Source organism: Habropoda laboriosa, unplaced genomic scaffold, assembly GCF_001263275.1.
Source record: "Habropoda laboriosa isolate 0110345459 unplaced genomic scaffold, ASM126327v1 scaffold718, whole genome shotgun sequence".
Classification (NCBI taxonomy): domain Eukaryota; kingdom Metazoa; phylum Arthropoda; class Insecta; order Hymenoptera; family Apidae; genus Habropoda; species Habropoda laboriosa.
The window spans coordinates 1,100,395-1,116,704 of record NW_017100942.1 but is presented as its reverse complement, the minus strand read 5'-3'; the positions used below and the strand labels follow the sequence as shown (position 1 = coordinate 1,116,704).

Here is a 16,310-nt window from a genome sequence, read left to right as displayed (position 1 = left end):
ATAAAAATTATAGATTTATTTTATTTGCGTGGACCACCCTGTATTGTTGGAAAACAACGTTCTGGATTCTTACTCTGTTCACCAGAGGTCTTTGTTAGTCATCGACTTAGCATTATCTGTGAGTTTGAGTGGTGTAGGATTAGTGATGAATGCACGATTAAGAATCTTATTAATCCTCTCGCGATCGTAAGATAGAAAATGAAACTTCATCTTTTTATTACACCATGGAATAGATATACTGTTAGCGAGGATATTTTTCAATTAGAAGCGCTCTCTGGCTGGCTGTGATTCAACGATGGAAGATTAGTTCATGTGTCGCATGACAGATGTCACTGCGCGGTGATGTTATTTCTGGCGCAAATCTATTGATAAAATTGAAAACAGAAGCATATTTACAGATAAATAAATAAACACCTTGTTCAAGCAAGATGAAGAATGTTTGCAAATATCGTGTAGAATCTTCTTTGCTGGTTAGAAGGTTACGAAATTGTGTCAATGACACAATTCATATGTCGATAAGAATTTTCTATTGGTCGGTAGTCTATCGTTCTAACAGTTTCTACTGCTATCAGTTGCTAATTGAAATTCTAATTAACGATTTTCATTAAAATTTAATTGGCGTTACATATTTTCACTATTTCTGCACATATTTTTTCCCACTAATATTCCAATTATGTAGAATTATTTCGAAATTACCATTAGTTGGTAATGAAAAATTATTAAATATGAAATCCCAGTAAAATTTGTCACAAATAATGGCGCACCACCCATACTCTCAAACAATCTTCAAAAAAATCAACATCGATCTTCACAACGATCAACCCAATTTCAAATTAAGAAACAAAAAAATCACTGTTGCGTTCCAAAATTCAACTCTACACTCTCACCACCGTAACTCACCCCTCGTCAGAGCAGCAAGACGCAACATATCCCGCGTAGTCATCTGATAGTCGAGAATTTACGTTGACAATTATTCCAGCCGAATAAAATGGCCAGTAGCAAACTTGTCGAACCTTATCGCATCGTCTTCGTCGTTACTCTACTTCGTCGATTGCACTTTAACCTTCGGAATTCTCTGGATGGTGTAACGATCTTGTGTAGTAGCATGGCTCTACACACCGACACACAGGCCCGTTCTAATTACGCGCGATATGTATCTCCGTCACCGGCGTAGATCGGAATTTAATCGTGCGCGGGGCCACGAAAGCTCTGGTTGCTCTCGTTCGAACGCGCGCTCCTCTGACCATTTCGTAATTTCTATATGTGTCAAGGTGCGCGGCGGCGTGTTAGAGAGAGAGAGAGAGAAAGAGAGAGAATGACACGTTGCGTTGTTGAAGAAAACGTGTGTAGTGCATCCGTGTGAGAATCCCCCATAGAGTTGACGGTTGCAGTCGTGTGGTTCACGACGACCTCGTCGTGCACCAGGAAGCTGGGTAGCGTTGCCAAGACTCGATCCTGAGGAGCAGCAGCGTGCCGAACTTCACCATTCCGAATAAGCGAGGGACAAATTTACGTAATACTCTCTAACGTTCTCGCTCTTTCTTCCTCTCCCTTCGATTCCACTAGCTTTATCTGTGCTCCTCTTCATCTTTCTCTTCTTCTTCGTTTCTCCATCTTTCTCTTCTTTGTCTCTCCATCTCTCTTTCCGTTACTCTTCCTCTCTGTCGTCTTTCTGTTTCTCATTCGTGCACAAACGAGCAGTACTCGGTTCTCGAACGAGAAAGAGAGAAGAAGAAGATGAAGCGACGGCGAAGAGGACGAGGGACGAAGAAAGAGACCCAGAATGGTCGGTCGGAGCGTATAGCTCACCACCGCTGCTCGGTATTTTTAGTGCGTCGAGAGTATTTGGCGGGGCGCACCGAATCTCCTCCTCGTCTCTTCGTGAACGGTCGACGGTCGTCGTCGTCGTCTCCGTGACCGCCGTTGTGGTCGTGCTTTTAGTGCCTTGGTGGCGTCCCTGTTGCGCGATCGACGGTGATCACACCTCCAGCCGAGTGATGCACCTGCGGCCAGGAACGCGTTGTCAATCCCTCCTGTACTTGCTGGATCGTTTCTTCTCATCTCTGGAGCAATTCTCTTCTTCTTCTACTTATTCTTCCACCTTCTTCTTCGTCTTCTCTTAATCTCTGAGCTGCGCGTTTGTAGTTGATGATATTTCTCGTGGTCCAATCCTGGGTCTCGGATGTGTCACACTGGGAACGCTCGGCAAGGTCTGGCGGAACGACCTTGAAGAGGTACTCTGACCAGAGAGAGAATCGAGAAGCTGTATTGTTTCATCGAGAGGCAGCACGATTCGAGGAAAACGTGCACAGAAGCGAGACTGGAGAAGCGAAAACAAACAGGATTACGAGGAAGTAGCCGTGTGAAATAATCAGAGGGAGAGAGAGAGAGTTTGAACAAGTCGTTTTTGGCAAGGCACAGGCACAGTTGGTGCGGAGGTTTACTCTCGGTTCGATCGAGAGAATCGAGGGATATCTACGTAGGCGTCTCTAACTACGTCTCAATGTTCATCTTCGCGCCACGTGACAACATGTCGACGTCTCGTCAGGGCTCGGCGAGCCGGCGAAATCGGTACGCGCGTTCCTCGACGACCACCAGCGTCACACAGCTACTCAGCGACTCGTGTTCGAGTCTTCTGCAACGTTTGACCACTAGGGTGCGAGGAATGTCGACGGCGAACGACAACGTGGGCAACAAAACGCCTGTTACGAGACGTTCGCCGATCGCCGGTCAACTGAATACCGCGAGAGCCCGTTTGGAGGACAAATATTGCACCATCCTGGACAAGTATTCGAAGAAGAAACACCACGAGCACAATCACACGTCCGTCGACTATAGACGCGCTCACGAACGAGAGCACAGCTATTATCGCCGCGAGGATAGCCCGTTCGTGCGCGAAGAAAAGACTCTAGAACCTTCAATGACTCGAACCATCATCAAGAGTCCAACCAGCGTGGTGTTGTCGGAGAAAGCCTATCCCTACGTGAAATCTCCCACGGTGAAGGAGTTCAAACGCGAGAAGACACCTGCTTATCATCGAACGGACAGGCAAGGATTGCTGAATTCCTCCAACTCCGAGAGATACAGAAGATACGGTAGACACAAGTCTGGCCACGCTGAGACTCGTACGAGAAAAGTTCGTCCGTACAGAAACGGCAAGAGCGAACAATTAGAATCTACTTCTACGGCTCTTCGACTTTCTCGACCGATGAAAGGTGATCCTACAGCTGCAGCAGTCGCGAAGGAGAAGAACGACGATGATCCTGATAAGACACCGACTATCAGCGTAGCTAAAGACACCGTGGTGGCGAACAATAGTACCGTTCAAGTGTTACCAGAAGTGGACGATGAGGATCCGGTGATCTCCGAGAGAGCCGCGAAACGAAAGGAGATCCAAAGTTTGATCCTGAAATATGCGGCCATGGAAGAGACCTATACCCAATTGGCTGCTTGTGGCCAGGTGAAGATGCGACCTAGTACCACGGACATAATCGCCAGCAAGTATAGGAAAAGCATCCAGCAAAACGAGCGAAAAGACGCGTCGAAGAGCGCGGTAGTAGCCGCGAGTGTCGTTAACAACAACGCGGACACGATCCAGGACGCGATTGTAAGTTGTCGAACCGCGCGCAAAAAGAAATGCCTTCTCTGTTACTTATCTTCCGCGCGGCCGCCATGAACGGCGGACGAAAAAAGTGTTGTTTCGTTAAGCAGAAAATGAAAAAAGTCCCCGTTGCTGCTGTTGTTGCGTGTTGTGCCATCCTGCCCTCCTTTTTTTTTCATCAAACCACTGTTGCGTGTGTTTTTTTGGGCGTGTGTGTGTATATTCGCTCTGTCGTTAACACCATGCGTCGATTTTTCAGACTCGTGAAGATCCACTAATCGATACCTGCGTCCGTCCGTCCAAAAGTGTCCAATTAGCGAAATCACCTCCCCAAAATGGACGTTGAAAACTATTCGCCTGTCGTGAGAGTTCGTGCATTCTGTCAAATTCTTCCCGCGTTTTTCGAGAGCTATCTTATCGATACTCGCGTCTTACTCCGGTTAGGTTGTTGCATCTGATTCGATTCTGATATTTGGATGTCACGTGGTGTTTCGAGGGATGTTTAATACGTTCAGAACGACGTGACCCACCGGTGGGTCATCGAGTGATGTTTTTTCGTTTTCACGTGCGTCACCGAGAGGTGTTCCTATTTGTTAGTGTAATTCACGTGGGTCATCGAGTGATGATCTTGTCGTCGTGACCCACCGGTGGGTCGCCGAGTGATGTTTTCTCGTTTGTTGCCGTGACTCACGGTGGGTCATCGAGTGCTGTTCTTATTTGTTAGTGTGATTCATGTGGGTCATCGATTGGTGATCTTGCCGGAGTGACCCACGTGGGTCATCGGAGTGTCTCTCTTATTTTATCGAAGTGATCCATTGGTGAGTCATTTTGGAATGAATGAGAGAAAAGATTGAATATACGACGTGACCCACCGGTGGGTCACCGCATTATTCTATAATATTCCGCGAAAAAAATACGTATACTTCTCGGATGAAAAATTACGTAATGATAATAAACACCTTGGTAAAATCTAACTATCCAGTCAAAACAAACCGGCAGAAATGAATGTTAATAAGGGACCTTGGTGACAAATCTACTCACTATGTTTTCATATTTACGGGTGGTTTTTGCACAAACTCTGTGCTCCAAGTAATAGAATAAAGCAAGGCTACAAGTGCACAAGTGTAGTTTAAGAAGTGATCAGCTTAAAAGTAAAATTTCGACGAAGTTTGAAACGATAACACGAAATTGAAACTGTTCAAATTAATTTCAAAGCATTTTACTGTGATAGAAAGCGTTTTTTCTCTCTCTCTAAATGATCACCGAATCTTTGCACGAGGATAATAAAATTGTTTCGACGGTGGACAAAATGACGAGTATTCATGTGAGTGAATTTTTTTTTCTTCAGCCCGACTGAATTAGCGCGTTTAAAAATTCTCGATCTCTCGCGTTCGACATTAATCTGAAGTAAACGTGCTCTCTGGCACAGTGTCAACGATTCGTCGAAGTTGCAATTATTCAGCAAGTTGTTAACAAGTTCAGCAACGACAATTTTAGCAACATCTTTCGAACCACTACTGTGTGATAAATCTGATTGGACAGAAAAAAAAAAACGACAAAAAAATGTCTTCTATACTTTTTTTATGATTTTAACGAGTTTAAAAATTGTTTAAAAATTATTATCCAAAATTTTTTAAATTTTCCCAATCGATAGAGTACCACGGGCCCAGTTGTTCCTTTCTTCTTCCAACAAAAAAAAAATAGTCGTTTTCGTTGAATCTCTGCGTGTTTACACACGATTAGGTCATGCACATCAGGTCGGTTTGAATTCGCGGATCGATAAGGTAGGCTCGAGAAAGTGTCGATCGATCGATCGGCACTGCCGCGCTGTAAGGATTCGTCGCGACGATCGATCGAATAAATCCAACGTGTATCGATCGTCGTGCAGTGTCCATTTGGCGCAAACACGTAAGTACTTGAAGTTTCTGCAAAAATTGATTGATTACTAACAAAAAGATAGAGATTAAAAAAAAAAATGAGAAAATTGTAGAGAAAAGATGACCTCTCCGAGAGCGTATTATTTACGGGAAAAAAAGTATAATATATACGTAACGAACACACTCGAAAGAAGCTGCCCGATAAATCTTCTTTCACACGTTACAAATTCTTACTAGAAAATCTTTATTCTCTAATTTTTCACAATATATCCAAAAAGAAACTTCACTTTATGGATAATTAGACAATTTCTTAGATCTACACTTTTCCAATTGTACATGTATCGAACAAATCGCGATGGCTCTTTCGACGTAGTGTTCACGAGAAATACTAACTTTAACACGAGTATACGAGTCTAGGAAAAAAAACGAGATCTAAGCAAAAAGAAATACATACATAGTAAATATAGTACAACTAAATAACAGAAAAAGATACGTATATCTATATTCAAAAAACAAAAAAAAAAACAAAAAAAATTAGTAAGAGGTAATAACATATAAGAGATAAAAAGTATCATAATAATAATAATCATAATCTCGTAATCGTTAATAATAATACAAAAGAATAGAAAATGAAAAAAAAAATGTTCGCTTTGTGCCGATGGTAAAATTCGTAACCGCAACTTTCTGACTTGGCAAACCATTTTGCCCTCTCCCCTTTCTCTCTGATTGTTGGGTTACCATCTCCGTTGTAATGGAATGGAATGGAATGGAATGGAAACGGATATGGCACACGGATTGGTCACTATGGTGTCGACTGGGCGCTCGGATCGGGTGGTTCGATGATGACCGATGACGATGATGATGTATCCCCCTACTTCCTCCCCACCGACACACTCGTACGTTCGTCCGTGCTTACACACGTCCTCTACCGCGTGTTACACGGGTCTCCGCCCACGTGGTGGTGGTGGTGGATGACGGTGTGTGCGGCGATCGGTTGACGCGATGGCCCTCTGGATGGTTGGACCCTCTACCGTCTTCCGTCTCCTCACTCTCGCTCTCTGCCGGGTGGATCACAACAACACGACTACACCAACAACAACTTCCGTCTGGTCGACAACAACAACAACGATCGGCTGGTGAATCGACAACATCGACGACGACCGGTGATGTACCCGTTTTAATGTCGGGGCTCTCCTTCTTTCTTCTCCGTCCATCACGAAAACGAACACACGGGGACCGATCGTCGGATCAACCAATGATCACTGGACCACCAAACTGGTGTTGCACTACTCCACCACTGATTGGGTCCTCTCTGTTTGCACGCGCCGCTGATACCGATTCCGCCGGCCCATATGTAGAGCCCACGACCGCCCTCCGTCGAGGACGACGAAGACGGCCACCTTGTTTACCAATCCGGCGACATCCTGGCAAATAGATGTTCGTGAATACGTGAATACACTCATTGTAGTAGATTTAAGCAAGCCTCAGATCGATTGGTCGATCGATCGATCGGATCGGTTACCTACGGTATCTGCCCATGGTCTCTCCTTGCCTCTGCTCGCCTCTACTCGCATCTCTTCCTCTATTGCTCTCCAGCCCCGTTTTTACACGTTTCGCGGGTTTTTTCTTTGCTTCTTTCCGTTTTAGACAATTTTAGAGAGTATTCTTCTCTTCTGGATTGTGTTCTAATTAGAGTCTGCGAGGTGTGTTCCGTTCGAGGGGAAATTTCAGTTTTAGTTGATGTGAATCGATTTAGGTTAGGTTAGAAAAAGTCATTTCACAGTTTTCTTGAGATGATTCAGGTTTATACGCGAGAACACCTTGTCTTTGTGTGTTTACGTATAGTATGATCAATATAGTCAGGAACTAACCGTAATTTACATAAGTCATTTCTAATTACACACCTTCGTAATGCGAGGTGAATTTCTCGAGAAGTTTCCCTAACATCATACTCTCAGATATTAACTCCAATTGTAACATGTACGATATACTACATTTCTGAGAACTTTTTTTTTTCGTAACAGTAGACACACACACACACAACACTGTTCATAGTGTAAAAATTCTCTTCTTCATTGCTTCACTATGTTCATTTCCCATGATCGAAAGTGAAATGTCGGAGCAGAGAGACAGAGAGGCGAAGGAAGGAGGAGAGACAAAGAGAGGCCACGCTTGCGCTATCTCCTCGATACGTCTTCTTCGGGATGACGTGTTCCTCTGTCTTTGAACTGGCGCACGAGGACATTGAACATTCACTCTCATTATCCTGATAGCTTTTCACCGGTCTTTTTCTATTTTACCTTCAGTTGCTATTCAGAATCCCGTGAAAGGGAGAGACAGACAGACAATTGATCTATCGTATATTTTAGGATGTGCAAAATCAGGACTTGATAGACAATGTTATGTCCTCCGGCTGCCTAATTTTTACGGTTAGGATACCTCGACCTTTTAGGAGAGCAGCAGTTCCGATCGATAAAAACGTTAAAGCTCTATGATACCGTTTTTTTCACTTGAATCATACATCCGTTCACGACGTGTATGGCGTACAGAACATGATTGACCGGACGTTCAGATAGAAGTGCGTCTCTGTTGTTCTCTTCGTTTATTCGAGAAAAACTTGATAAAAATCTGCCTTAACGATAGCTAACTCCGTATAGACGAAGGATTAGTTATCGATGAGGGTAAAATGATATTCCTTACTTACCGACAGATCCAGCTATTCTTGTGTATAGGAAACGATGTTAACTATGAAACAGAAATTAGAGATGATATATCCCCATAGAGCAACATAGACGATCTTCCATGGACGGGAGGTCTTTAATTTTACTCGAATACTTATCGCTTTTTTTACATTGCAGATAAAGTACTGGCCACCCTAGGAGAGGGTACTTTTGGAAAAGTTGTCAAGGTTAAGGACTTGCAAATGTAAGTGGCAGCTCACGTAACTACTACGTAGGTAACCTACCTCGAGTCTGCGTTATTTCACTCTCTCTCTCTTCTCTTCCTCGCTTAATCTATCTCACTTTACCATCCACCGTTTTTCCCCTGTGATTTATCTCCCTAAATTCTACCTTATCGACTCTTTCCATAACCTCCAAGAACAGAACAACATGCACCAAGGAAAATCGCAAAGGTGCGTGGCGCGACTCGAGTCATAGCAGGGTCAGAAATAGCTGTGCCGCAGTGTCACAAAATGACGCGCAAGTAGTCGCAATAATAGGATGGCCTTGCACTTTGTTTTACGGGCCGGGGCTTTCTCGACGGGCGAACGAGAGTTGTGTGTTTCGTTAAATCGTTCGTCGAGATATTGACCAAGGGGGCGAATTGTTTATACATTTCTGTTCTTCCTCTTTAATTTCGAAGTAGCTGCGCTTTTGTGACTCGAATTTGTGTACATGCGATGATGATGATGATAATGATGATGCTACCTGCCATGTGGATTATTGGCAGTTGGTAGACAGAAAGTTGTCTAATAAAAGTACAATGACGTTTGCAGGGATCACGTGATGGCGCTGAAAATCATCAAGAACGTAGAGAAGTATAGGGAAGCCGCGAAGCTCGAAATAAACGCCTTAGAGAAAATTGCAACCAAGGATCCGGAAGGCCAACAGTTAGTATTTGTGTGGCTTTTTAGACCTGGTGGGGACTGGATCGGTGAACACAGAGGGTGATTCTTCGTGTAAAAATAAGTCGAAAATTGTGCGGCAAAATTTTTGTCCGTGAAGCTTCATTTCCAAGGGAATTTTGTTCGAATGTTATTTAAAAAATATTGATTTTGTATCGGTTATATGTGTGCTTACTGGTTGAGGAATTGTTGAAATTCGATACTTGACCGCAGCTGAAACGTTAGTACTGTAAAGCAATGCAAGTGGAATATTTATGTGTACACTGTAATGGCATAGGCGTCGTAGTCTTGTAAACGTATTCTATGTAGAATCATGAATCATGGTAGTGTCACACAATGGTTATTAAAAGCATAGCTTCCATTGGACGAAGCAAGGTTGTTTTCCAGTCTAATATTGAAATAAAGCATGAGTAAAAAATGTACGATCTATTTCAGTTTTACTATTTTAATATCAATAGATGCGTACTGGATAGAGTAAAAAGGTGGCACTAGAAATTGCCAAGTTTCACTGTGTTCAAAACAAGATGTATTGAAAGTATTTGTATATAAGTGTATACCAGGAAGCGTAGTTAAATTCATGTATTTTTCCATTATATTTATATCGGGGATTAAGCCAAGAAAATTTGATTTATATTTACTCAAAGAATCACCTGTTCGATTTGTATTCATCGTTGTCACCCTTCTATATATGTTTTTAAAAATGGTGAATTTTTTTCTTGTATTCATTTAACATTCCACTGTGCTTTCAGCTTGTGCGTGAAAATGCTTGACTGGTTTAATTATCACGGACACATGTGTATCGCCTTCGAAATGCTTGGACTTAGTGTATTTGATTTTTTGGTATGTATACCGGTGTTTATATGCATTAATGTGATGTGTCGATTCCAATATTCCGATGGATTTTGTATTTACAGAGAGATAATAATTACCAGCCTTATCCGTTGGAGCACGTTAGACACATTGGATATCAATTATGCTACGCCGTCAAATTCTTACACGATAACAAACTCACGCACACCGATCTGAAGCCCGAAAATATATTATTCGTAGATTCCGATTACGAGAGCATATACAATAGCAAAAAGGTGAGGCACGACAAGCTTCTTCCATGTAAACATGGAACAATTTACTGTGAGTGTCATTTAGAATAGTGTAATCCAGTGTTTATAAAATTCTGACGTGTAACATGTCTTGATCAAACATTTATAACAAAAGTAATGTTTACTTTATTAGAAATATTAAAGTTCCTTGATATACTTGTAATTAACACATTTAACATACTCGTGTCAGTAAAAACTGTGTGTTAAATTGACAAGCATTCAACTTCCATTTTCTTATAAACGTCTTTACTTAGTTAATTAGGAATCTATATGTTTGTTTTTAATTAGTGAAGCTAATTTATGTAATTTAAAAATAATAAAAATAGTAAAAATAGGTACAACAAAGTTGAAAAACATTCAAAGATGAAAATACTTGAATCAACAACTGCAAGGGGGATATCTATTTTTAATCAATACACATACTTAATTTTCATGTTATTAATAACACAGTATTAATACTGTACGATTCTAAGCGACACTCGCTTTATGCAAATTAACTATAGATAAATGTACGATCAAGTGTCGTGCTCTGAAGTGTTTAAAAGAAGTTTCTCCTTTTTAAGAGAAGGGATATCAGGCGCGTAAAACGAACAGACATTAGGCTCATCGACTTTGGTAGCGCTACGTTTGACCATGAACATCACAGCACCATCGTTAGCACAAGACATTATAGAGCGCCTGAAGTAATTTTAGGTAAGTAAAGTTAATTGAATCAACTGTGTGTGCAAAATTGCGAAACTGGTATTACTGATTTGTTACGCGTATTTGTATAGAATTAGGATGGTCTCAACCTTGTGACGTGTGGTCGATTGGCTGCATCCTCTTCGAACTGTACCTGGGTATTACTTTATTCCAAACACACGACAACCGTGAGCACTTAGCGATGATGGAACGTATACTTGGCACGATTCCACATCGTATGGCCCGCAAGACTAAGACTAAGTACTTCTATCACGGCAAATTAGACTGGGAGGAGAAGAGCTCCGCTGGTAGATACGTTCGGGACAATTGCAAACCTTTACACGTAAGTATTAATCATCCGCTTAGAGTAAAACTCATCCCGTTATGTAAGAACTTGAAAATTAACATTTTCTCATTGATATAGATAATTTATACGAGGTATATAATTAAGAATAATTTTAAAAAGTTCTTAATAAAAAGAGCAAAATAATTAATGACAATTGAAAGTAAAAACGAAAGACGCGGTGATTAATCAGTTCTTTTTATGTGTGTGTAGCGTTGTATGCTTTCGGATGACGAAGAACATCGACAATTGTTCGATGTCATTCAGAAAATGTTAGAATACGAACCATCCCAGAGGATAACATTGAAGGACGCACTCTCACATCCATTCTTTGATGCGTTACCTGCGCATCAAAGATTACCAGACCTTCGTGCAGCTGGTGACTCTCAACAAAGCCATGAACGATCCCACTCTCTCTCCCGATGAAGCTAGGAAAGGGACCGACTTCCGTGCTGGACAGACACTCCACTATCAACGACACTACTGCCCGACATCACTATCCTTACATCCTTAAGTCTCGCACGATTGTGTCTTTCCCGCAATAATGAGATTCGATGACGTAATCCGTTACTTAAAAGAATGAAATTAGAATGTATAGTAAAAAACAAAAGGAAAGAAAAGGTGGTTCGAAATTTTATTACGGAATATGATCGAATTTGATAGTAACGATAGATAATGTCGGTTGAATTGTAAATCGTATTGTTTACTAACGACATAAAATAAATGGAAAAGCAGTAGTGCAATGGTGCTGTGGAACTCGGACTCAATAGAATCTAATTATAACGGGTCGTTGTGATGATCTTTGCATCAAGATATAAAAGGTCGATATTCTTCATCTCCGTTTGTGAGACATCGAAATTAGTAGACATCCAAATCTCTTGATGAGGTCCCTGTTACTAGCTTGTAAAACAGCTAGTGTGTCTGCTCAGTGTAGCGTAACAGAGTCCCGCCACTGTAAACATTTTCTAAACGCTCTTCTGTACATTTTATCCTTTAATTTTATTACAATGTTATTATGCAACAAAGTTTGGAGTAAAGAAGGGTCGCAGTTTATACTCTGTTTGTTATAGATTGATGACCATGGCGTGTTTAGTAGTAAGAATCAGATTTAGAGATAAGTAAATATATGCGTACGTGTTGACATTAATTAAGATTAACAATGGAGAGAAAGTGTGTGCGAGAGAAAGAGAAATGAAGTATGTGAGAGAGTAATTCAATGAACGCCAATTCATTGTCGTAAAATACATATGTTAACGTTCTCAGAGACCATAAGGATACACCATACGGTTATTTTAGAAGATGCTGAAGCTAATAACAACCTTCCTTTTTTTCGGTTCGGTGTATAATCTGGACTTCGTTGCATTGTCTTACGATGTTTCAGACAATCATGTGTGTTTTCTGTTTCATCAGTCCTTACGAAAACAGTCAGAAGAGTGAGGTGGATCGATTACGTTTTCTAAATACACTTAATACTGAGAGTTTTACGCGTGCATCGCATATCTTTGAAAAAAACAAGTGCGAGCTTACGTACATAAAAACGCCTCTGCTTTTATTTTGTTTAAAGGAATGAAACCTTCAAACTACAAGGCTCTACCACCCATGTACGTCATGTTTGCCTCTCTTAGTTTTAATACATACCGACATGACGGAAGTTGAGACGATATCCTGCTGCTCGTACAAAGAAAAGAAATATGTCTGAGCATTGCGAAAAAAATGCTGTTTCGAGTAGCAATAAACACATTTCTTTCAAATAATCATTTGAAGTTTATTCTTTCAACCAGTAAGTCAAACTTTTCATCCCAATAATTTAAAGTGGTCATTGATACATTTATACAATAATCTGAGATACATTTTTCTCTTCTCGAAATAGATACTCTACATATACACACATACATACATACATGCTGCTCGTCGTAACATACATACAGGAAACTCAATGGAAAGCTATTATATACGAACCTGCTCAACAGGTTCTTACAATACCATGCCAAATAAAAAAGAAATACACCGTTAAAAACATGTCGCGCACATCTGTATAATCGATGTATTCAAATTTCGAAGCTTCGCGTGTAAAACGATGACACTTAAAATTACAATTTAGGCGAACCATACACTGGAGGTACCGATGATTTGTACGTAGAGTCGTACAATTGTGCTTTGATGAACTTCTCATAGTCTTTAGGCTGAGGATGAACTGTTGCGAGGCCTACATAAACAAAAATAAACATTCTTGGTTAATTTCGTAACATTCACCAAGTATAATTATGTTAGAAATCACATTGTGGAGATCCTTCCACCATGAGAATATGTGATAAAACTTAGCGTTCTTACCATTCTCATAACCACAGTGCATAACCTCAGCAGCTATCGTTAACGAACATTTCTGAATATCTTGCAGTGGTGGATACAAGTTTCCACTGTCCAAGTCGTCTTTAGAGACCATGTTTGCTAATGTTTTAGCCGCAGCGAGGAATATGTATTCTGGGATTGTACGCATGCCACAGCATATAACGCCCAATGCGACACCAGGGAAAATATAACTGTTATTTCCTTGGCCAGGATAGTAAGTCTTATTATTATATGTTACTGGTGGGAAAGGTGATCCACTGGCAAATATACATTTTCCCTGCAAATATTTTAAGTCAATCGTTAAATTTAATCCTTCAAATTTGTGCATATTGTAATTCAGAATTTAAATTATGACATGTGTTTTAATAATCAATAACCGAAAAAAATAATCGAGAGATCAATATTATTATTTTTATTACAATACCTTTGTAGCAGTGTATGCTTGTTCAGCAGTACACTCTGCTTTGCTCGTTGGATTGCTAAGTGCAAAAATCACAGGTTTTTCATTATTCTTTCCCATTTCTTCCAATATTTCCGTGGTGAAAGCACCACCAATAGCAGCGGCACCAATAAGAACCGTCGGTTTCGCGATTTTCACCACGTCCAGTAATGTATTAATTGGTTCACCATCTCGAGCAAAGTGTAGCTTATGCTCTGTCAGTCCTCCACTTGGACGATTCTTGACAATCAAACCTTTCGAGTCGACCATCCAAATCTTACTCTTTGCTTCTTCCTCGCTAACATTTTCTTTTAGCATAGCCATCACACATAGCGATGCAATACCCAGCGCTGCCTGCAAAATAAGAATCAATGTTAATTCGTTCATATTTATCAATCTACTAATAGTGATAATTAAATAGTAAGAGTAATAATTATTTACCTCACCAGCACCCTGGAACACAAATGTATTTTCCGAAAGCTTGGTATTCGTGACGCGAAGAGATGCCAACAAACCAGCAACAGCAACGGATGCAGTTCCCTGAATGTCGTCGTTGAAGGTACAATAGTGATCGCGGTATTTGCTAAGCAATCTAAACGCGTTGGCGTTACCAAAATCTTCAAACTGTATCAAAGTGTTCTGTCCGTATCTTCTGACAACAGCTTGCATAAATTCGTCTAAGAATTCATCGTATTCCTGACCAATTACACGTTTATGTTTGAGGCCAATGTAGAGAGGATCTTCCAAGAGAGACTGAAAAAATATTATTGTTAATATTGCTTTACTTAATGTATTTTTATTTCCATTAATAATTATTACTTCTTGTTACGTTATTTACAAATAGAAAGAGCAAAAATAGACTCTATTTCAGAAATGATCTTTTCCTACATAATATGAATTTCTTAGAATTTTTCAATTATACCTTAGTGTTTGTACCAACATCCAGTGTAATAGGCAAACACTGATGAGGTTTGATTCCAGCTAGAGCAGTGTACAAGGACAATTTTCCAACAGGAATACCCATTCCATAGGCACCCAAATCACCCAGACCAAGTATTCTTTCACCGTCAGTGACAACGACGGCTCTCACATCGTGTTCAGGCCAATTTTTCAGAACGTCATATACGTAACCTTTGTCGTTTATGGTGATGAACATACCACGTGGTCTGCGGTAAACTAGACCGAACTTTTGACATGCTAAACCGACTGTAGGTGTGTAGACTAGAGGCATCATTTTTTCCACATTGTCTCCCAGCAGACGGTAGAACAGCTTTTCATTTCTGTCCTGTAAGAATGATATTGGATGGTTATATTTTTATGTGAATTTAAAAATTCTCTAATTTAAATACACAACATTTTTGAATTTTTCAAAGTTTGAAATTGACTAAAAAAGAAGATTTTTAGGGTGACAGTTTGTATGTACCAATAAGCCAATGAGATAGATATATTTGGAGAGATCATCGTCATAACGATCCAGATTCAAACGACAGAGTTCTAGCTGTTCGTCCTGAGTTTTTACAGCTGCTGGTAGAAGACCATGAATGCCCAGTATTTGTCTCTCCTCAATAGTGAATGCCATCCCCTGAAAGAAAAGAATAGTATGCTTTGTTAAGTCTGTTAAATAATTATTTCTAATTTACTTGGCAGATTTTATGTGAACGTCATTTTCCAGAATTTTCTACCAATTCAATTTTAATTTTTTAATACTTAAAAAATTCAATTTAATTTTCCACAATTGTCTATCAAAATTAATAACTAATTTACTATAATTTCAACGATTCACGTAAACATTTCGTGTTTGAAAACGGGAACACGAAGTGCGTTGAATTGTCGTCATCGGTTTCAAACTGTCAAATCAATTTATTTGCCAATGTTCACCGAGAATATTTTATCGATTGTCTAATTAAATAGCACAGTCACGACTGGTATCGCGGTCGCGAGAAACTACATAGACCGGAATGTACCTCGTGCACGCTGACATATTATATAATTGCACTTTATTGATTTTTTTTTCATCGAAACCTACGTGTCAGCCTGGAAGCCTAAGAGCCTTGCTGTGTTCAACGAAGAAAAGAACGAATGGAATGTTTTAATACGAAATGTCCGAGGATTTTATTCGATTTATGCACGTAAATATTTCAAACGATATACATATAAAGCTGAATTGTCCTATCGAAGGTATGGTATTTTAATTAAAAGTGGGATTACCAGCTTTAGATTGACGGCGCATTAATAAAAATAATTAAAAGAAGATATCAATATTTAACATTAAAAATTGAATACTTTGAATTTTCA

General features: G+C 40.2%; 2 protein-coding genes across 6 annotated transcripts in view; one reads left to right on the top strand and one right to left on the bottom strand.

Moving 5' to 3' along the window:
• Positions 1 to 12,321, top strand: part of LOC108577660 (serine/threonine-protein kinase Doa) — a 32,700-nt gene extending 20,379 nt beyond the window's left edge. The window contains exons 2-10 of one of the 3 annotated variants that reach the window (XM_017940842.1): positions 2,503 to 3,607; positions 6,837 to 6,915; positions 8,337 to 8,403; positions 8,975 to 9,088; positions 9,853 to 9,943; positions 10,018 to 10,188; positions 10,767 to 10,896; positions 10,977 to 11,227; positions 11,441 to 11,653. In XM_017940842.1, the coding sequence (XP_017796331.1) occupies positions 2,503 to 3,607; positions 6,837 to 6,915; positions 8,337 to 8,403; positions 8,975 to 9,088; positions 9,853 to 9,943; positions 10,018 to 10,188; positions 10,767 to 10,896; positions 10,977 to 11,227; positions 11,441 to 11,653 (2,221 nt within the window). Of the gene's footprint in view, positions 1 to 1,768; positions 3,608 to 6,836; positions 6,916 to 8,336; positions 8,404 to 8,974; positions 9,089 to 9,852; positions 9,944 to 10,017; positions 10,189 to 10,748; positions 10,897 to 10,976; positions 11,228 to 11,440 lie in introns of those variants that run through there. The other 2 variants (XM_017940841.1, XM_017940843.1) reach the window with 2 other exon arrangements.
• Positions 12,322 to 12,410: 89 nt separating this feature from the next.
• Positions 12,411 to 16,310, bottom strand: part of LOC108577662 (NADP-dependent malic enzyme) — a 16,770-nt gene continuing 12,870 nt past the window's right edge. For 2 of the 3 annotated variants that reach the window (XM_017940845.1, XM_017940844.1), the window contains exons 3-8: positions 15,439 to 15,597; positions 14,938 to 15,300; positions 14,457 to 14,768; positions 14,001 to 14,369; positions 13,559 to 13,853; positions 12,411 to 13,433 (exon numbers count right to left, since the gene is read on the bottom strand). In XM_017940845.1, the coding sequence (XP_017796334.1) occupies positions 13,318 to 13,433; positions 13,559 to 13,853; positions 14,001 to 14,369; positions 14,457 to 14,768; positions 14,938 to 15,300; positions 15,439 to 15,597 (1,614 nt within the window). In that variant the 3' untranslated portion in view covers positions 12,411 to 13,317. Of the gene's footprint in view, positions 13,434 to 13,558; positions 13,854 to 14,000; positions 14,370 to 14,456; positions 14,769 to 14,937; positions 15,301 to 15,438; positions 15,598 to 15,779; positions 15,922 to 16,310 lie in introns of those variants that run through there. The other variant, XM_017940846.1, reaches the window with a different exon arrangement.